At 61.1% G+C, this 21,635-nt stretch overlaps 1 protein-coding gene and 1 gene segment (V, D, J or C); both read left to right on the top strand.

Annotated features, from left to right (window-relative positions):
- The first annotated feature begins 221 nt into the window (after positions 1-221).
- LOC309604067 (immunoglobulin heavy constant gamma 2-like) lies at positions 222-11,968 on the top strand. The segment is given in 7 exons: positions 222-246; positions 2,533-2,820; positions 4,507-4,815; positions 6,170-6,496; positions 7,368-7,700; positions 10,647-10,777; positions 11,885-11,968.
- A 7,078-nt stretch (positions 11,969-19,046) lies between these two features.
- LOC309604061 (uncharacterized protein) lies at positions 19,047-20,760 on the top strand. Its single transcript, XM_082338984.1, has 2 exons — positions 19,047-19,088; positions 19,789-20,760. Exon 2 carries the CDS (start codon positions 20,136-20,138, stop codon positions 20,742-20,744), a length of 609 nt encoding a protein of 202 aa, XP_082195110.1. The 5' UTR covers positions 19,047-19,088; positions 19,789-20,135; the 3' UTR covers positions 20,745-20,760.
- The last annotated feature ends 875 nt before the right edge of the window (positions 20,761-21,635 follow it).

The following is a 21,635-nucleotide window of genomic DNA, read 5'->3' as shown; positions in this document are numbered from 1 at the left end:
CTATGGGGCAGGGGGCAGCTAAGCTGTAGTGTGGGGTCCCTATAGGGCAGGGATCCCTATGGGGCAGGGATCCCTATGGGGCAGGGGGAGCTAAGCTGTGGTATAGGGTCCCTATGGGGCAGGGATCCCTATGGGGCAGGGAACCCTATAGGGCAGGGGGCAGCTAAGCTGTGGTATAGGGTCCCTATAGGGTGGGGTCCCTATGGGGCAGGAGGGTCCCTATGGGGCAGGGGGAGCTCAGCTGTGGTATAGGGGCCCTATAGGGTAGGGGGCCCTATGGGGCAGGAGGTCCCTATGGGGCAGGGGGTCCCTATGGGGCAGGGGAGCACAGAGGGGAGCTAAGCTGCAGTATGGGGTCCCTATGGGGCAGGAAGGTCCCTATGGGGCAGGGGTCCCTATAGGGCAGGGGGTTCCTATAGGGCAGAGGATAGCAAGGCTGGAGCAGGGGGTCCCTATGGGGCAGGGGATCCTATGGGGCAGGAGGGTCCCTATGGGGCAGGGGGAGCTAAGCTGTGGTATAGGGGCCCTATGGGGTAGGGGTCCCTATGGGGCAGGGGTCCCTATGGGGCAGTGGGTAGCTGAGGTGGAGCAGGGGGTCCCTATGGGGCAGGGGGTCCCTATGGGGCAGGGATCCCTATGGGGCAGGGGGCAGCTAAGCTGTAGTGTGGGGTCCCTATGGGGCAGGGGGATCCCTATGGGGCAGGAGGGTCCCTATGGGGCAGGGGAGCACAGAGGGGAGCTAAGCTGCAGTAAGGGGTCCCTATGGGGCAGGAAGGTTCCTATAGGGCAGGGGGTTCCTATAGGGCAGGGAATAGCAAGGCTGGAGCAGGGGGGTCCCTATGGGGCAGGGGAGCACAGAGGGGAGCTAAGCTGCAGTATGGGGTCCCTATGGGGCAGGAAGGTCCCTATGGGGCAGGGGGGTCCCTATAGGGCAGGGGATTCCTATAGGGCAGGGGATAGCAAGGCTGGAGCAGGGGGTCCCTATGGGGCAGGAGGGTCCCTATGGGGCAGGGGATCCCTATGGGGCAGGGGGAGCTCAGCTGTAGTGTGGGGTCCCTATGGGGTCCCTATGGGGCAGGAGGGTCCCTATGGGGCAGGGAACCCTATAGGGCAGGGGTCCCTATGGGGCAGGAGGGTCCCTATGGGGCAGGGAACCCTATAGGGCAGGGGTCCCTATGGGGCAGGGGTCCCTATGGGGCAGGGGGAGGTCAGCTGTAGTGTGGGGTCCCTATGGGGCAGGAGGATCCCTATGGGGCAGGGGTCCCTATAGGGCAGGGGGAGCTAAGCTGTAGTGTGGGGTCCCTATGGGGCAGGAGGATCCCTATGGGGCAGGAGGGTCCCTATGGGGCAGGGGAGCACAGAGGGGAGCTAAGCTGCAGTATGGGGTCCCTATGGGGCAGGAAGGTCCCTATGGGGCAGGGGGTTCCTATAGGGCAGGGGATTCCTATAGGGCAGGGGATAGCAAGGCTGGAGCAGGGGGTCCCTATGGGGCAGGGGTCCCTATGGGGCAGGGGGAGCTCAGCTGTAGTGTGGGGTCCCTATGGGGTCCCTATGGGGCAGGAAGGTCCCTATGGGGCAGGGGGTTCCTATAGGGCAGGGGATAGCAAGGCTGGAGCAGGGGGTCCCTATGGGGCAGGGGTCCCTATGGGGCAGGGGGAGCTCAGCTGTAGTGTGGGGTCCCTATGGGGTCCCTATTGGGCAGGAGGGTCCCTATGGGGCAGGGGGTCAATGAGGGTGCATGGAGGTCCCTTGGGGGGGCCCATGGGTGCCTTGGGGGGCCCATGGGTGCTCTTAGGGGGCAGAGAGGGGCTTTGAGGTCCCCATGGGTGCCCTTAGGGTGCTCTTAGGGGGCACAGAGGGGCTTTGGGGGGCCCATGGGTGCCCTTGGGGTGCCCTTAGGGTGCATGGAGGTCCCTTGGGGGGCCCATGGGTGCTCTTAGGGGGCCCATGGGTGCTCTTAGGGGGCACAGAGGGGCTTTGGGGTGCAGAGGGGTCCCTTGGGGTGCTCTTAGGGTGCATGGAGGTGTCTTGGGGGGCCCATGGGTGCCCCGGGTGCTCTTAGGGGGCAGAGAGCGGCCTTGGGGCGCCCATGGGTGCCCTTGGGGTGCTCTTAGGGGGCACAGAGGTCCCTTGGGGGGCCCACGGGTGCCCTTAGGGTGCCCATGGGTGCCCTTGGGGTGCATGGAGGTCCCTTGGGGGGCCCATGGGTGCCTTGGGGGGCACATGGGTGCTCTTAGGGGGCACAGAGGGGCTTTGGGGGGCCCATGGGTGCCCTTGGGGTGCCCTTAGGGTGCATGGAGGTCCCTTGGGGGGCCCATGGGTGCCTTGGGGGGCCCACGGGTGCCCTTAGGGGGCCCATGGGTGCCTTGGGGCGCCCATGGGTGCCCTTGGGGCGCCTCGGGGTGCCATCAGGCTGCCCAGAAGCCGCCCTGGGGTGCCCTGAACCCCGACGGCTACGAAAACGGGTGCAGACGGGTGCCAATTAACCCCTCCCCCCCCCCCAATTTGTGTCTCCCCTCCCCCCCCCCCCAGCCAAGGTGACGTCGCCCGCCATCTTCCCCTTGACGGCCTGCGGCGGCGGCACCGGCACCGGCGTGGTGGCGGCCTGTTTGGTGGACGGTTACTTCCCGCAGCCGGTGACGGTGACCTGGGACAGCGGCTCCTCCCCCGCCACCGCCCGCCATTTTCCCCCCGCCCTCCGCCCCACCGGCCTCTACGTCCTGGGCAGCCAAGTCAGCGTCGCCTCCGGCCGCCCCGCCCGCCTGCGCTGCACCGTCCGCCACCCGCCCTCCGGCTTCACCCAGAGCAAAGACGTCCCGGGTAAGGGGGCGGCGGCGGCACCCGCCCGCGGCGCCGCGAGGCTGCGGGGCCGCAGGCGCAGCGGCGGCCTTTGCTTTCGCGTTGCGATGGTTGCAGTTGCACGGGGATGGCGGTTGTGGGGTTGCAATTGCAGCGGGAGCCTTTGCTCTTGCATCGCAGCAAGGTTGCGGGGTTGCAATCGCAGCAGGAGCCTTTGCTTTTGCGTCGCAGTGAGGTTGCAGGGTTGCAATTGCAGTGGGAACCTTTGCTTTTGCATCGCAGCAAGGTTGCGGGGTTGCAATCGCAGCAGGAGCCTTTGCTTTTGCGTCGCAGTGAGGTTGCAGGGTTGCAATTGCAGCAGCGGCCTTTGCTTTTGCGTTGCAGCCATTGCAGTTGCACGGGGATGGCGGTAGCGGGGTTGCAATTGCAGCGGGAGCCTTTGCTCTTGCGTCGCAGCAAGGTTGCGGGGTTGCAATCGCAGCAGGAGCCTTTGCTTTTGCATCACAGCGAGGTTGCGGGGTTGCAATTGCAGCAGGAGCCTGTGCTCTTGCATCGCAGCAAGGTTGCGGGGTTGCAATCGCAGCAGCGGCCTTTGCTTTTGCATTGCAGCCATTGCAGTTGCACGGGGATGGCGGTTGTGGGGTTGCAATTGCAGCGGGAGCCTTTGCTCTTGCGTCGCAGCAAGGTTGCGGGGTTGCAATCGCAGCAGCAGCCTTTGCTTTTGTGTTGCAATGGTTGCAGTTGCACGGGGATGGCGGTTGTGGGGTTGCAATTGCAGCAGGAGCCTTTGCTCTTGCATCGCAGCAAGGTTGCAGGGTTGCAATTGCAGCAGCGGCCTTTGCTTTTGCGTTGCAATGGTTGCAGTTGCACGGGGATGGCGGTAGCGGGGTTGCAATTGCAGTGGGATGCTTTGCTTTTGCATCACAGCAAGGTTGCGGGGTTGCAATTGCAGCAGCGGCCTTTGCTCTTGCATGGCAATGGTTGCAGTTGCCCGGGGACGGCGCTTGCAAGGCTGCAGGGCTGCAGTTGCAGGGTTGCAGTTGCAGGGTCGCAGTTGCACGGCGATGCCGGTTGCAGGGTCGCAGTTGCAGGGTCGCAGTTGCACGGCGACGCCGGTTGCAGGGTCGTGGTTGCATGGTCGCGGTTGCACGGCGATGCCGGTTGCAGGGTCGCAGTTGCAGGGTCGCGGTTGCACGGCGACGCCGGTTGCAGGGTTGCAGTTGCAGGGTCGCGGTCGCACGGCGATGCCGGTTGCAGGGTCGCAGTTGCAGGGTCGCGGTTGCACGGCGATGCCGGTTGCAGGGTTGCAGTTGCATGGTCGTGGTTGCACGGCGATGCCGGTTGCAGCGTTGCAGTCGCAGGGCCGCGGTCGCAGGGTCGCGGTCGCAGGGTCGCGGTTGCACGGCGATGCCGGTTGCAGGGTCGTGGTTGCAGGGTCGCGGTTGCACGGCGATGCCGGTTGCAGGGTCGCAGTTGCAGGGTCGCGGTTGCACGGCGATGCCGGTTGCAGGGTCGCGGTTGCACGGCGATGCCGGTCGCAGGGTCGCGGTCGCAGGGCCGCGGTCGCAGGGTCGCGGTCGCACGGCGACGCCGGTTGCACGGCCGCGGTCGCAGCAGCCCCCTTTGCTCCCGCGCCGCAAGCCTGCAACCGCCTGGCGCCTGGAGCTGGCGACGCCCTTGACCCCGCCCCTCCCCCCCCCCCCCCAGTCACCCCCCCCACCAAGGTCCCCACCACCTCCTTCTACCACGCCTGCGACGCCGCCACCGTCCAGCTCCTCTGCCTCGTCACCGGCTTCGCCCCGCCCCCGCTGACGCTCCAATGGCTGGTGGACGACCAACCCTTCTCGCCCGCCCCCGCCCCCGCCCCCGTTGAACCCGAAGCCGCCGGCGGCACCTTCCGCACCAGCGCCCGCCTCAACGTCTCCTTGGAGGACTGGCAGGAGAAGACCTACGTCTGCAGGGTCACCCACCCCGCCTCCAGCAGCGTGCAGGAGGTCACCGGCCACAAGTGCTTGAGTGAGTTCCGCCGGGGGGGGGGGGGCATCTGCGGGGGGTTCCCATGATGCCCTGGGTGGTGGCGTGTCCCTAGGGTCACCCCATGATGCCTTGGGTGGTGGCATCTCCATGGGGTTCCCATGATGCCCTGGGTGGTGGCGTCTCCATGGGTTCATCCCATGTTGTGTTGGGTGGTGGCATCTCCATGGGTTCATCCCACGTTGTGTTGGGTGGTGGCGTCTCCATGGGTTCATCCCATGATGCCTTGGGTGGTGGCATCTCCATGGGTTCATCCCACGTTGTGTTGGGTGGTGGCGTCTCCATGGGTTCATCCCATGATGCCTTGGGTGGTGGCATCTCCATGGGTTCATCCCATGATGTGTTGGGTGGTGGCATCTCCATGGGGTTCCCATGATGCCCTGGGTGGTGGCATCTCCATGGGGTCACCCCATGATGCCTTGGGTGGTGGCATCTCCATGGGGTTCCCCAGATGCCTTGGGTTGGTGGCATCTCCATGGGGTCACCTCGTGTTGTGTTGGGTGGTGGCATCTCCATGGGGTCACCCCACGATGTGTTGGGTGGTGGCATCTCCATGGGGTCACCCCATGTTGTGTTGGGTGGTGGCATCTCCGTGGGGTCACCCCACGTTGTGTTGGGTGGTGGCATCTCCATGGGGTCACCCCACGTTGTGTTGGGTGGTGGCATCTCCGTGGGGTCACCCCATGTTGTGTTGGGTGGTGGCATCTCCATGGGGTCACCCCATGTTGTGTTGGGTGGTGGCATCTCCATGGGGTCACCTCATGTTGGGTGGTGGCATCTCCATGGGGTTCCCCAGATGCCTTGGGTTGGTGGCATCTCCATGGGGTCACCCCATGTTGTGTTGGGTGGTGGCATCTCCATGGGTTCATCCCATGTTGTGTTGGGTGGTGGCATCTCCGTGGGGTTCCCATGTGGCTTTGGGGGTCTCCGCCCCTCTTGGCTTGACCCCAAGTTGCTTTGGGGTGGTGGCATCTCCATGGGCTTCACCCACGTGGCTTTGGAGTGGTGGCATCTCCATGGGCTTCACCCACGTGGCTTTAGGGGTGGTGGCATCTCCATGGGCTTCACCCCACGTGGCTTTGGGGTGGTGGCATCTCCATGGGCTTCACCCCACGTGGCTTTGGGGTGGTGGCATCTCCATGGGTTGACCTCCCATGGCTCCAGGCTTGGTGGCATCTCCATGGGCTTCACCCCACGTGGCTTTAGGGGTGGTGGCATCTCCATGGGCTTCACCCCACGTGGCTTTGGGGTGGTGGCATCTCCATGGGCTTCACCCCACGTGGCTTTGGGGTGGTGGCATCTCCATGGGCTTCACCCCCGCCCCCTCCCCCCCCAGGTTCCCCCCCGGACGCCAGCAACATCCGCGTCTTCGTCCTCCCCCCGGCCCCCTCGGACCTCTACGTCTCCCAGAGCCCCAGACTCACCTGCCTGGCCACCAGTTTGCCCAGTGACGAGGGACTGGTGGTGACTTGGAGCAAGAAAGGCGGGGGCAGCCTCCGGCCCCGCCCCCTCGACCTGAAGGCCCAGTTCAACGGCACCTTCACGGCCACCAGCGTGGTCCCCATCAGCACCCACGAGTGGGAGAGCGGCGAGAGCTTCACCTGCACCATCAGCCACGCCGAGCTGCCCTCCCCCATCGCCCGCAGCCTCAGCAAGAAAGCCGGTAGGGCCCGGGGCGGGGGAGGGGCGGGCGGGGGGGGGGGGCGGGGTTGGCACTGCGTCGCGTTGCGACGCGTTGCATCGCGCGGATCTTGCATTGCATTGCACCCCGACGCGTCGCAGCGTGCAGAGGTTGCATTGCATCGCGCATCTCTTGCATTGCATTGCACCCCGACGCGGTGCAGCGTGCAGAGGTTGCATTGCATCGCGCATCTCTTGCATTGCATTGCACCCTGACGCGGTGCAGCGTGCAGAGGTTGCATTGCCTCGTGCAACTCTTGCGTTGCAGCACAATGAGTTGCAGCGTGCAGAGGTTGCGTTGCATCGTGCATATCTTGCATTGCATTGCACCCCGACGCGGTGCAGCGTGCAGAGGTTGCATTGCCTCGCACGTATTTTGCATTGCATTGCACCCCGACGCGGTGCAGCGTGCAGAGGTTGCATTGCATCGCGCATCTCTTGCATTGCATTGCACCCCGACGCGGTGCAGCGTGCAGAGGTTGCATTGCCTCGTGCAACTCTTGCGTTGCAGCACAATGAGTTGCAGCGTGCAGAGGTTGCGTTGCATCGCGCATATCTTGCATCGCATCACATCGCGACGCATTGCAGCGTGCAGAGGTTGCATTGCCTCGCACGCATTTTGCATTGCATTGCACCGCGACGCGGTGCAGCGTGCAGAGGTTGCATTGCCTCGCACGTATTTTGCATTGCGTTGCACCGCGATGAGTTGCAGCGTGCACAGGTTGCGTTGCATCGCGCATCTCTTGCGTTGCATTGCACCCCGACGCGGCGCCTTCCATCCCCCGCCCCTTGCGTTGCCTCGCCCCCGCTCCCCCCGCCCCCCGCCCCACTGACCCCTCCCCCTCCCCCCCCAGGCAAGCGCTTGGCCCCCAGCGTCTACCTGCTGGCCCCGCCCCCCGAGGAGCTGAGCGGCACCCGGCCCACGCTGACCTTGACCTGCCTGGTGCGGGGCTTCTACCCCGAGGACGTCTCGGTGGAGTGGCAGAAGAACCAGGAGACCTTAAGCCCCGCCTCCTCCGACACCCTCCAGCCAATCAAGGAGAAGGGAGGGGACGCCTCCTACTTCCTCTACAGCCGATTGGCCGTCGAGCGGGCGGAGTGGCAGCGGGGGACCACCTACGTCTGCATGGTGGTCCACGAGGGCTTGCCCATGAAGTTCATCCAACGTAGCGTCAACAGGAACCCCGGTAAAAAGTGAGGCGGCGGCCATCTTGGGGGCGGGGCCGCCGTCTTGGGGGCGGGGCCGTGGCGGTGGCGTCGCCGTGGCGGTGGCGTGGCCGCGGCGGTGGCATCGTCATCTTGGTGGCGCGGGCCGGCTTGGGGGCTCCTCCATCTTAGGTGGCCCCATCGCCTCGATGGCGCCGCCATCTTGACGGCGCCGCCATCTCGGTGGCACCACCCCCTCCATGGCGCCGCCATCTTGACGGCACCACCCCCTTGATGGCATCATCCCCTTGACGGCACCACCCCCTCGATGGCACACACCCCCCCCCCCGATGGCACCGCCATCTTGGCGGCGTCCCTCCCTCCCCCCCCGATGGCACCACCCCCTTGGTGGCTCCGCCCCCTCGGTGGCGCCGCCATCTTGGTCCTCCCCCCTGTCTCGGGTGGGCGAATAAAGGAGAAGAAGTCAGGCTGGCGTCTGCCTCTGAGCGCCGTGGGGGGGGGGAGGGGAGATGTTGGGGGGGGGGGGGAGGGGTGGCGGGCGGGGGTGGGGAGACAGCAGGGATGGGGAGGGTGAACGGACAGATGGACGGACGGACGGGGAGACGTCAAACATGGCGGCTGGGTGGACGGATGGATGGACGGGTGGATGAGGAGACATCAAACATGGCGGCTGGGCGGACGGACGGACGGGTGGATGGGCGGGCGGACGGGCGCGTGGACAGACGGACGGGCGGAGAGGACGGGGAGGTTCCTCCTCATCCTCGGGGGCAGCACCCATGGGAGACGGCGGGAGAGCCAGGGGGGTGGGGCCGGCGCCTCCTGGGTGGGCGGGAACCCCCGGGAGCTGAGTGGCTGGAGGGGGGCGATGGTAGCCCCACCCCCCCCCCGAGGCCACGCCCTCCCCCTTCCACCCCCCCCAGGGTGGGGGAGGGGGGCTTATGGGTGGGGAGCCGGGGGGGGCGGTGGTGGTTGGGGGGTGGGCGGTTGCGTGGGTGCGTGGTTGGGTGCGTGGTTGGGTGCGTGGTTGGGTGCGTGGGTGCGTGGTTGGGTGGTTGGGTGCGTGGTTGGGTGCGTGGGTGCGTGGTTGGGTGCGTGGTTGGGTGCGTGGGTGCGTGGTTGGGTGCGTGGGTGCGTGGTTGGGTGGGTGGTTGGGTGGGTGGTTGGGTGCGTGGTTGGGTGCGTGGTTGGGTGCGTGGGTGCGTGGTTGGGTGGGTGGTTGGGTGCGTGGGTGCGTGGTTGGGTGCGTGGTTGGGTGCGTGGGTGCGTGGTTGGGTGGGTGGGTGCGTGGGTGCGTGGTTGGGTGCGTGGTTGGGTGCGTGGTTGGGTGCGTGGGTGCGTGGTTGGGTGGTTGGGTGCGTGGTTGGGTGCGTGGGTGCGTGGTTGGGTGGTTGGGTGCGTGGTTGGGTGCGTGGTTGGGTGCGTGGGTGCGTGGTTGGGTGGGTGGTTGGGTGCGTGGTTGGGTGCGTGGTTGGGTGCGTGGTTGGGTGCGTGGGTGCGTGGTTGGGTGGTTGGGTGCGTGGTTGGGTGGGTGGGTGCGTGGTTGGGTGCGTGGTTGGGTGCGTGGTTGGGTGCGTGGTTGGGTGTGTGGTTGGGTGCGTGGTTGCGTGGTTGCGTGGTTGGGTGCGTGGTTGGGTGCGTGGTTGGGTGCGTGGTTGGGTGCGTGGTTGGGTGCGTGGTTGGGTGGGTGGGTGCGTGGTTGGGTGCGTGGTTGGGTGTGTGGTTGGGTGCGTGGTTGCGTGGTTGGGTGCGTGGTTGGGTGCGTGGTTGGGTGCGTGGTTGGGTGTGTGGTTGGGTGCGTGGTTGCGTGGTTGCGTGGTTGGGTGCGTGGTTGGGTGCGTGGTTGGGTGCGTGGTTGGGTGCGTGGTTGGGTGCGTGGTTGGGTGGGTGGGTGCGTGGTTGGGTGCGTGGTTGGGTGTGTGGTTGGGTGCGTGGTTGCGTGGTTGCGTGGTTGGGTGCGTGGTTGGGTGCGTGGTTGGGTGCGTGGTTGGGTGTGTGTTTGGGTGCGTGGGTGCGTGGTTGAGTGGTTGGGTGCGTGGTTGGGTGGTTGGGTGCGTGGTTGGGTGGTTGGGTGCGTGGGTGGGTGGTTGGGTGCGTGGTTGGGTGGGTGGTTGGGTGTGTGGGTGCGTGGTTGAGTGGTTGGGTGCGTGGTTGGCTGTGTGGCGTGGTGGTTGGGTGGTTGGTTGTGTGGTTGGTTGGGCGCGTGGGTGCGTGGTTGAGTGGTTGGGTGGTTGGGTGCGTGGTTGGGTGGTTGTGTGGTTGGGTGATTGGTTGGGTGGTTGGGTGCGTGGTTGGGTGCGTGGGTGTGTGGTTGGGTGGTTGGGTGCATGGTTGGCTGTGTGGTGTGGAGGTTGGTTGTGTGGGTGCGTGGTTGGGTGGTTGGTTGGGCGAGTGGGTGCGTGGTTGGGTGCGTGGTTGGGTGGTTGTGTGGTTGGGTGGTTGGGTGTGTGGTTGGTTGGGTGGTTGGCTGTGTGGCGTGGAGGTTGGTTGGGTGGTTGGGTGGTTGGACGGGTGGTTGGTTGGGTGGGTGGTTGGTTAGGTGGTTGTTTGGGTGGTTGGGTGGTTGGATGGTTGGTTGAGTGGTTGGGTGGTTGGTTGAGTGGTTGGTTGGGTGGTTCAGTGGTTGGTTGGTTGTGTGGTTGGTTGGACGGTTGGCTGGTTGGGCGGTTGGTTGGTTGTTTGGATGGTTGATTGGTGGGTGGAAGCCTGGGTAGATCCCCGGATGGCCCAAGGGTGGGGCAGCAGAGGGCAGCGAGGACAGGCAGCGGGACGGGCAGCGGGACAGGCAGAGGGACAGGCAGAGGGACAGGCAGCAGGACGGGCAGAGGGACAGGCAGAGGGACAGGCAGAGGGACGGGCAGAGGGACAGGCAGCGGGACGGGCAGCGGGACGGGCAGAGGGACGGGCAGAGGGACGGGCAGAGGGACGGGCAGCTGCCGGCCGCTGACCCTCTCCCTCCTCCCCCCCAGAGTTCAGCCTGCCCGAAGACTTCTGCCACGCCGACCCCGAGAAGTCCAACGGCCCCTGGGACACCATCGCCGTCTTCATCACCCTCTTCCTCCTCAGCGTCTGCTACAGCGCCACCGTCACCCTCTTCAAGGTGGGGGGGGGGGAGGTCCTCTGGGGGGGGGGTGGACGGAAGGACGGACGGAAGGATGGACAGGTAGATGGACAAGCAGATGGGGGGGGGTGGGATGGCTGGACAACCAGACGGACAACCAGATGGACAGGTAGATGGATGGATGGTGGGACAGACGCATGGATGGATGGATGGATGGATGGATGGATGGATGGATGGATGGACGGACGGACGGACGGACGGACGGACAACCAGATGGACAGGCAGGTGGACAAGCAGATGGCTGGAGAACTAGAGGGAGGGGTAGATGGGCAACTTGATGGACAACCAGACGGACAGGTAGATGGATGGATGGATGGATGGACACCTAGATGGACAACCAGACGGATGGGTGGTGGGATGGATGGACAACCAGATGGATGGAGAAGTAGACGGATGGATGGATGGATGGATGGACGGATGGACAACTAGATGGACAACCAGATGGATGGGTAGATGGATGGATGGTGGGACAGACGGACGGATGGATGGATGGATGGATGGACACCTAGATGGACAACCAGACGGATGGAGAAGTAGATGGATGGGTAGATGAACACCTAGATGGACAGGTAGATGGACGGATGGATGGACGGACGGATGGACGGATGGATGGACGGATGGACGGACAACCAGACGGACAGGTAGATGGATGGATGGTGGGACAGACGGACGGATGGATGGACGGACGGATGGACACCTAGATGGACAACCAGACGGATGGAGAAGTAGATGGATGGGTAGATGAACACCTAGATGGACAGGTAGATGGACGGATGGACGGACGGATGGTGGGACGGATGGATGGATGGACGGACGGACAACCAGACGGACAGGTAGATGGATGGATGGATGGACACCTAGATGGACAACCAGACGGATGGGTGGTGGGATGGATGGACAACCAGATGGACAGGTAGATGGACGGATGGATGGACGGATGGATGGACGGATGGACGGACAACCAGACGGACGGGCAGATGGACGGATGGCCACCTCGCGGGGCAGGCAGACGGACAGCTGCCCGGCTGGGGGGGCTGGGGGGCCACCCCACCCCACCGCCTCCCCTCCCCCCCCCCCCCCCCGCAGGTGAAGTGGCTCCTCTCCACCGTCATCCAGCTCAAGCAGGGCCCCGCCCCCGGCTACAAGAACGTCATCCAGGGCGTGGTCTAGGGGGGGGAGGGGCGTGTGCCCCCCCCCCTCCCCCCCTCCCCCCAATCCCCGAGGTGACGCGGGGCCACCTCCCCCATCGGCTGCTTGCACGGAGCGACACGGAACCCCCCCGGGGGGGGGGGGGGGGGGAGGGGGCGGGGGGGGGGGGAGGGGCGGGGGGGGCGTGCACGGGGAGGAGAGCGGGGTGCACGGAGAGGGCGTTGCACGGGTGCATGGGTGCACGGCGAGGAAAACGGGGTGCACAGAGACTTTGCATGGGTGCACGCGTGCACAGCGAGGAAAACGGGGTGCAGGCGTGTGCGGAGAGGGCGTTGCATGGGTGCATGGGTGCATAGAGAGGAAAACGGGGTGCAGGCGTGCACGGAGAGGACGTTGCATGGGTGCACGGGTGCATAGAGAAGAAAACGGGGTGCAGGCGTGCACGGAGAGGACGTTGCATGGGTGCACGGGTGCATAGAGAAGAAAACGGGGTGCAGGCGTGCACGGAGAGGACGTTGTACGGGTGCATGGGTGCATAGAGAGGAAAACGGGGTGCAGGCGTGCACGGAGAGGATGTTGCATGGGTGCATGGGTGCATGGGTGCACGGAGAAGAAAACAGGGTGCACAGAGGGGACGTTGCATGGGTGCACGGGTGCATGGGTGCATGGAGAAGAAAACGGGGTGCACGGAGAGGACGTTGCACGGGTGCATGGGTGCATGGGTGCATGGGTGCATGGAGAAGAAAACAGGGTGCACGGAGAGGACGTTGCACGGGTGCATGGGTGCACAGCGAGGAAAACGGGGTGCAGGCGTGCACGGAGAGGACGTTGCATGGGTGCACGGGTGCATAGAGAAGAAAACGGGGTGCAGGCGTGCACGGAGAGGGCGTTGCACGGTTGCATGGGTGCACGAAGAAAATGGGGTGCACAGAGAGGATGTTGCATGGGTGCATGCGTGCACAGAGAGGCAAACGGGGTGCAGGCGTTCACGGAGAGGACGTTGCATGGGTGCATGGGTGCATGGGTGCACGGAGAAGAAAACAGGGTGCACAGAGGGGACGTTGCATGGGTGCACGGGTGCATGGGTGCATGGAGAAGAAAACGGGGTGCACGGAGGGGACGTTGCATGGGTGCATGGGTGCACAGCGAGGAAAACGGGGTGCAGGCGTGCACGGAGAGGACGTTGCATGGGTGCATGGGTGCATGGGTGCACGGAGAAGAAAATGGGGTGCACGGAGAGGACGTTGCATGGGTGCATGGGTGCACGGAGAAGAAAATGGGGTGCACGGAGAGGACGTTGCATGGGTGCATGGGTGCATGGGTGCACAGAGAAGAAAACAGGGTGCACGGAGGGGACGTTGCACGGGTGCATGGGTGCATGGGTGCATGGAGAAGAAAACGGGGTGCACGGAGGGGACGTTGCATGGGTGCACAGCGAGGAAAACGGGGTGCAGGCGTGCACGGAGAGGACGTTGCATGGGTGCATGGGTGCATGGGTGCACGGAGAAGAAAATGGGGTGCACGGAGAGGACGTTGCATGGGTGCATGGGTGCATGGGTGCACGGAGAAGAAAACGGGGTGCACGGAGAGGACGTTGCACGGGTGCATGGGTGCACAGCGAGGAAAACGGGGTGCAGGCGTGCACGGAGAGAAAAACCGGGTGCCCGGCGCGGCCAGCGCCTGGGTGCTCCCCTCCCCCGCGGCGGCAGATGTTTCCTGCCCCCCCCCACCCCCCCCCCCCCAGGGGACGCGGAGGCGGGTGTCGCGCCTTAAGATAGCACCCAGGGGTGGGTGGCACCCCCAGCTGGGGGGGGGGAGGGGTGGGTATTGGGGGTTGCCCACGATGCCCGGGGTAGATCGAGGCGTGGGGTAGCGGCCGCCAGGAGGGGAGGGGCCACCAGGGCAACCTGGGGGGGGGGGGGGGGGGTGGATGGGAGGAGAGGGGACGAGTCAGCAGGGCAACCTGGGGGGGAGGGGGACTGGCCACCGGGTTTACCCAGGGCAACGGGCCACCAGGTCTACCCAAGGCAGCCGGCCACCAGGTCTACCCAGGGCAACTGGCCACCAGGTCTACACAAGGCAACTGGCCACCAGGGCTACCCAAGGGGGTGCAGGATGGCCACCAGGTCTAGCCAAGGGGAGGGGACAGTCGCCAGGTGGCCCCAGGGCTGGGGATGGCCAGCAGCTCGTCCCAGGGGAACTGGCCACCAGGTCTACCCAGGGCAACCGGCCACCAGGTCTACCCAAGGGGAGGGGACGGCCACCAGGTCTACCCAAGGGGAGGGGGACAGTCACCCAAGGGGAGGGGACGGCCACCAGGTCTACCCAGGGCAACCGGCCACCAGGTCTACCCAAGGGGAGGGGGACAGTCACCCAAGGGGAGGGGACGGCCACCAGGTCTACTCAGAGCAACCGGCCACCAGGTCTACCCAGGGCAACCGGCCACCAGGTCTACCAGGGCAATCGGCCACCAGGTCTACCCAGGGCCACCAGGTCTACCCAGGGCAACCGGCCACCAGGTCTACCCAGAGCAAAGGTTGGGACGGCCACCAGGTCTACCCGGGGGCGGCGAGGGAGGGGCTGTCTCCTTTTTTTTCCCCGAAAACCCGCAGATTTAGAGCAAAAAAACCCCCACCCGACCAACATTTGCATCCGCGCAACCGCCCGGGCCTTGACTTGGCCCAATATAGCCCCCAAAATCCCCTTTTTCCGCCCCGTTTCCGCCCCCCAACCCCTGCGCTTCCCGCCGCCCCGCCGCGACGAAAACCACCCCCAAAAATCGCTATTTTCGCTTCTTTACCCCAAAATTTTCGAGTTTCTGCCTCAAAGGCCGCTGGGACGAAAATCGCCGGTTTCCGGCAAGAAGGGAAGGTATTTTTTGTGGCGAGCGCCGCGTCTTTTGAGGGGAAAAGCTCCATTTTCTGGCAAAACCACTTTGGTTTGTGGCAAAAAAAGAAAAAAAACCCACTCGTTTGGGTTCAAAATGTTGATTTTAAGGCAAAATAAAGGTTTGGTTGGAGGCAAACGCGCCCTCGTGTTGCGGCAAAGAAAAAGCGTCGCCGTTTTCAGGTGGAAAACCTCGTTTTGTGGTTGAAAAGCCCTCGGTTTACGGCAAAAAAAGGGGGGGGAAGCTTCATTTTATGGGGAAAAAAACCTCATTTTGGGGGAAAATCCTCTCAGTTTACGTGGGGGAAAAAAACCAACACATTTTATGGCCCAAAAAACACCCAAATTTATGGCAAAAAAAACATTTTAGGGGGGAAAAACTCATTTAAGGGGAAAAAAGGTCTTATTTCAAGGAAAAAAAATCCCTAATTTTATGGAGGGGGGGGAATTTATGGCAAAAACATTCAATTTTATGGCCAAAAAAGCCCTCATTTTAGGTAAAAACCAACCAACCAAACAAAAAACAACAACAACAAAAAATTTAAGGTAAAAAACCCTTCTTTTTAGGGCAAAAAAATCCCATTTTATGAGGAAAAAACCCTTCATTTTATGGGGGGAAAAAAGAACATTTTAGCGCAAAAAAAAATACCCAATTGCATGGCAAAAAAATCCTCATTTTAAGGCAAAAAAATCCTCATTTTGAGGCAAAAAAATCCTTATTTTAAGGCAAAAAAAGTCCTCATTTTAAGGCAAAAAAATCCTTATTTTAAGGCAAAAAAAGTCCTCATTTTAAAGCAATAAAATCCTTTTTTTAAGGCAAAAAAGTTCCTCATTTTAAGGCAAAACCCTCCCATTTTGTGGCAAAAAAAAAGCCATTTTAAGGGAAAAAACCCTCGGTTTATGGGGGGAAAAGGGTATTTTATGGGGAAAAAATACCCAATTTTATGGGAAAAAAACCTCATTTTATTGAAAAAAACCCAACTCATTTTATGGGGAAAAAACCCCTCATTTAAGGAAAAAAAAAAATTATTTTATGGGGGGAAAAACCATTTTATGGCAAAAAAATACCCAATTTTACGGCAAAAAAATCCTCATTTTACGGCCAAAAAAAAATCCACATTTTAGGGGGGAAAAAAAGTCATTTTGCGGCAAAAAAAGCCCTCATTTTACGGTAAAAAAACCTTATTTAATGGTTTAAAAAAACCTTATTTTAAGGTTGAAAAAACCCTTCGTTTTATGGCCAAAAAACCTGATTTTTCGGGGGAAAAAAGGTCCTTTAAGGGAAAAAACCCTCTTATTTTATGGAAAAAATTTAATTTACGGCAAAAAAACACCCAATTTTATGGCAAAACCCCCTCATTTTATGGAAAAAAAAACCCCAAACATGGCAAAAGCAGCATTTTTGGGGCAAAAAAGGGATTTTGGGGGCAAAAAAAGCATTTTATGACACCTCCCCCCCCATTTTAAGGCAGTCAAAGTCCCACATTTTATAGGGGAAAAAAAACCTTATTTTATGGTTAAATAAACCCTTTTTATGGGGAAAATCCCTCATTTTCTGGCCAAAAAAAATCCCTCATTTTAAGGCAAAAAAAATCCTCATTTTCTGGCCAAAAAAAGGGGCAAAAGAAGGATTTTATGGCACAAAAGAAGCATTTTACGGCAAAAAAACCCCTCCTTTTACAGTAAAAAACCTTAATTTTATGGTTTAAAAGCCCTCAGTTTATGGTTAAAAGCCCTCATTTTAAGGCAAAGGAAAAACCCTCATTTTCAGGTTAAAAAACCTGATTTTATGGTAAAAAAACCCTCGTTTTCAGACAAAAAAACCCTAATTTTATGAACAAAAAAGGCCTTATTTTAAGGCAAAACCCCTCATTTTACGGCAATAAAGTCCTCATTTTATGGCAAAAAAAAATCCTCGTTTTAAGGCAAAACCCCTCATTTTATAGAAAAAAAAATCCTCATTTTAGAGCAAAAAAATCCTCATTTTATGGCAAAAAAATCCTCATTTTATGGCAAAAAAACCCTCATTTTATAGCAAAAGAAATCCTCATTTTAGGGCAAAAAAATCCTCATTTTATAGCAAAAAATCCTCATTTTATGGCAAAAAATCCTCATTTTATGGCAAAAAAAATCCTCATTTTTACCGCCCCGTCCCCCCCCATTTTATGGGGAAAAAAAACCCCATTTTCAGGCATTTTAGTTGCAAAAAAAAAGCATTTTACGGCACAAAAAGAAGCATTTTATGGCCAAACCACACATTTTAGCCCCAAATCCACACATTTTACAGCAAAAATCCACATTTTACAGCAAAAATCCACATTTTACAGCAAAAATCCACATTTTACAGCAAAAAATCCACATTTTACGGCAAAAAAATCCACATTTTACAGCAAAAAATCCACATTTTACGGCAAAAATACACATTTTACAGCAAACCCACGCATTTTATGGGGAAAAAAACCACATTTTCTTCCTTTATCATCATTTTAACCCCCCAAAATCCCTTTTTTCCCCCCCAAATTAGGTGTTTTTCTGCAAAAAAAAACATTTCTACCGTCGCCGCCGACCCCAAACTCCCGTTTTTTCATGATTTTTGCCCAAAACCCTGAAATTTGGCACAAAACCTCCCCTCCTCACCGCAAAAACCTGCCTTTTTGGGGAGAAATCCGAGCAGAATTCCCAAATCGTGACTTTTTTACCCCAAAATCTTCACGTTTTCGCCCCCAAAATCTTGAATTTTTGGTCCCCAAAAAAATCTTTCATTCTGTGCCCCCAAAATCTTGAATTTTGCACCCAAAAACCTTTATTTTTCGGCTCCAAAATCCTGAATTCGCTGCTCAAAAAGCTTCGCTTCGCAGCTCCAAAAATCGGGAATTTTGCGCTCCAAAATCGGGAATTTTGCCCTCCAAAATCCAGAATTTGGCGCTCCAAAATCTTGATTTTCCGCGCCCCCAAACTTGTCGCTTTTCCACCCAAAAATCTCCAATTTTGCGCTCCAAAAATCTTCCCTTTCGCCTCCAAACCCCGTCGTTTTTAGGCTCAAAAACCCCTCATTTTGGGGCAAAAATCGCCCGGTTTTCAAAAACCGCCATTTCCGCCTATTAAAAAACCCCGATTTTGGGGCAAAACGCCCCGATTTGCCTCTTTTCTCCCCAAAACGGCCGGTTTTGGGTGCTATTTTGACTCAAACCCGCCCTTTCCGCCCCGTTCCGCGCGGCCCGCTCGAGCGCGGCCCCCAAATTTGCGGTTTTCGCCCCGATTTGACCCCCAAAATCCCCCAACGGGCGGATTTGACCCCAAAATCGGAGGGGGGGGAGGTCAACGGGGTCACCCACCCTCCTGAGTCCCCGCCCCTCTTCATCTCTCACCTGATTGGCCGCCGCCCGCACCGCCGGCACCTCCCCTTTGCCTTCCCCTGATTGGCCGGGACCTCAATCACCCCAAAAAGGGGCGGGGGAAGCCCCGTTTCCGGCCCGATTGGCCCCAAAATGGCGCCTCCTGGAGGTTCTTCAGGTTCCTGGAGGACCCTTGAGGTTCTCCTGGAGGTCTAGAACCTCCCCGGCCGCCTGGGTCCCCCCCCAAACCCCATCATCACCCCTCCCCCCATGGACGCATGGACCTTCTGGCCACTTGAGGTTCTCCTGGATTCTTGGATTCTCCAGGATTCTTGGGTTCTCCTGGACTTTTGGGGTTCTCCTGGACTTTGGGGTTCTCCTGGAGGTCTAGAACCTCCCTGGCCACCTGGGTCCCCCCCAAACCCCATCATCACCCCTCCCCCCATGGACGCATGGACCTTCTGGCCACTTGAGGTTCTCCAGGACACTTGAGGTTCTCCAGGACACTTGGGTTCTCCTGGATTCTTGGGTTCTCCTGGACTTTTGGGGTTCTCCTGGACTTTTGGGGTTCTCCTGGAGGTCTAGAACCTCCCCGGCCGCCTGGGTCCCCCCCAAACCCCATCATCACCCCTCCCCCCATGGACGCATGGACCTTCTGGCCACTTGAGGTTCTCCAGGACACTTGAGGTTCTCCAGGATTCTTGGGTTCTCCTGGACTTTTGGGGTTCTCCTGGACTTTTGGGGTTCTCCTGGAGGTCTAGAACCTCCCCGGCCACCTGCGTCCCCCCCCCAAACCCCATCATCACCCCTCCCCCCATGGACGCATGGACCTTCTGGCCACTTGAGGTTCTCCAGGACACTTGAGGTTCTCCAGGATTCTTGGGTTCTCCTGGACTTTTGGGGTTCTCCTGGACTTTGGGGTTCTCCTGGAGGTCTAGAACCTCCCCGGCCACCTGGGGCCCCCCCCAAACCCCATCATCACCCCTCCCCCCATGGACGCATGGACCTTCTGGCCACTTGAGGTTCTCCTGGATTTTGGGTTCTCCAGGATTCTTGGGTTCTCCTGGACTTTTGGGGTTCTCCTGGACTTTTGGGGTTCTCCTGGAGGTCTAGAACCTCCCCGGCCACCTGGGTCCCCCCCAAAGCCCATCATCACCCCTCCCCCCATGGGCACATGGACCTTCTGGCCACTTGAGGTTCTCCAGGACACTTGAGGTTCTCCAGGACACTTGGGTTCTCCTGGACTTTGGGGTTCTCCTGGACTTTTGGGGTTCTCCTGGAGGTCTAGAACCTCCCCGGCCACCTGGGTCCCCCCCAAACCCCATCATCACCCCTCCCCCCATGGACGCATGGACCTTCTGGCCACTTGAGGTTCTCCTGGATTTTGGGTTCTCCAGGATTCTTGGGTTCTCCTGGACTTTTGGGGTTCTCCTGGAGGTCTAGAACCTCCCCGGCCACCTGGGGCCCCCCCCAAACCCCATCATCACCCCTCCCCCCATGGACGCATGGACCTTCTGGCCACTTGAGGTTCTCCAGGACACTTGAGGTTCTCCAGGATTCTTGGGTTCTCCTGGACTTTTGGGGTTCTCCTGGACTTTTGGGGTTCTCCTGGAGGTCTAGAACCTCCCCGGCCACCTGGGGCCCCTCCCGGCCACCTTCAGGGCGCCGGAAGTCCCAACCCCGGTGGCCCAGGAGAACAGGGGTAGCGATACCAGAAGCGATAGGTGATGACCCAAGCGGCCCAACCCACGGCGGCGCCGGCGGCGTTCCGCGGCCAATCGTGGCGGTAGGCCAAGGTGACGGCCAATAGGATCTGCCAGAGCGCCACCAGGGCCACGTTGAGGAGGAAGAGGAGGGAGAGGGCGGTGCCGGGCCGCCGGGCTCCTTCCTCCGCGACATCGTCATCCTCCTTCCACCCGCCTTGGGACCGGCGGGGGGGGCGCGTTCCAGCGGGGGGCGGTGACCTCATGGCGGACGGTGACCTCACGGGGGACGGTGACCTCACGGGGGACGATGACCTCATGGAGGATGATGACCTCATGGGGGATGGTGACCTCATGGGGGATGGGGGCTCCATGGATGGTGGTGACCTCATGGGGGATGATGACCTCATGGGGGACGATGACCTCATGGGGGATGATGACCTCATGGGGGACGATGACCTCATGGCGGACGATGACCTCATGGGGGATGGTGACCTCATGGGGGATGGTGGCTCCATGGATGGTGGTGACCTCATGGGGGACGATGACCTCATGGGTGGCGGCGGCCCCATAGATGGCGGCGGCCCCATAGATGGCGGCGGCCCCATAGATGATGGCGGCCCCATAGATGACGGCGGCCCCATGGCGGACGGTGGCCACCTGGCGGACGGTGGCCACCCGGCGGACGGTGGCCACCCGGCCCCCTGGGGCCACCCAGCCCCCGGGCTCTCCCCGAAGACCAATGAGAGGCCTCGTAACAGCCAACGCCAAATCGTCCGGGTCCTGCCGGGGGCGGGGCTCACCCACCCCGGCTGCCAATGGCCCTCGGGGCTCTGCCAGCCCGCTTCCTCCTGGCCCCACCCCATTGGCTGAGCTCCTCCCTGGCCCCACCCCATTGGCTGAGCTCCTCCGTGGCCCCACCCCATTGGCTGAGCTCCTCCCTGGCTCTCCCACCCCATTGGCTGAGCTCCTCCCTGGCTCTCCCACCCCATTGGCTGAGCTCCTCCCTGGCTCTCCCACCCCATCCACTGAGGTCCTTCCCCCTTCCCTTGAGGTCCCTCACGGCCCCACCCCATTGGCTGGCCTCCCTCAGGGCCCCACCCCATTGGCTGACCTCCTCCGTGGCTCTCCCACCCCATTGGCTGACCTCCTCCGTGGCCCGCCCACCCTGGATGGCCGGTTCCTTCCCGGCCCCACCCCATCGCTTGACGTTCTCCACCGCCCCACCTCATTGGTTGACCTCCTCCCCGGCCCCACCCCATTGGTTGAGCTCCTCCACGGTTCTCCCCCTCCAACCATTGAGCTCCTTCCCCCTTCCAGCCCATTCGCCGAGCTCCTTCTTGGCTCCGCCCCCTCCTCCTCCTCCGCCGGGGCAGGTAGAGGACCCGCCCCAACGCCCCGGCTTCTTCGGCCAATCCCAGGCCGCAATGAACCAAGGCGAAGGCCTGGGGGGAGGCCCCGAACCCCTCCCACCGATGGCCCTCGGCCCGGCAGCTCCGTGGGTCGCCGTGGGGCAGGAGGAGGAGCCCCCCGGCCGCCGGCCTGCAGCAACGCCCGGTGGCGGCTTCCAAAGCGGCGAAGAGGCGGGGGGCGGAGCGAGCCAGGGCCACGCCCACCAGCCAGCGCCCCACGGCGCGGAGAAGGGCGCCGCCCCCCGGCCGGGCCAGCGGCCAGGAGGCCACCAAGAGGGCGGCCACCAGCAAGGTGGTCCAACCGCCGGCCGAGGGCCACCAGGCGCCTGGGGGGGGGGGGGGAGGGGAGGGG

Source organism: Platalea leucorodia, assembly GCF_965183815.1.
Source record: "Platalea leucorodia genome assembly, contig: HAP1_HAP1_SCAFFOLD_328, whole genome shotgun sequence".
Lineage (NCBI taxonomy): Eukaryota > Metazoa > Chordata > Aves > Pelecaniformes > Threskiornithidae > Platalea > Platalea leucorodia.
Note: the sequence above shows the minus strand (reverse complement) of the source record. Positions and strands in the feature narration are given on the sequence as shown.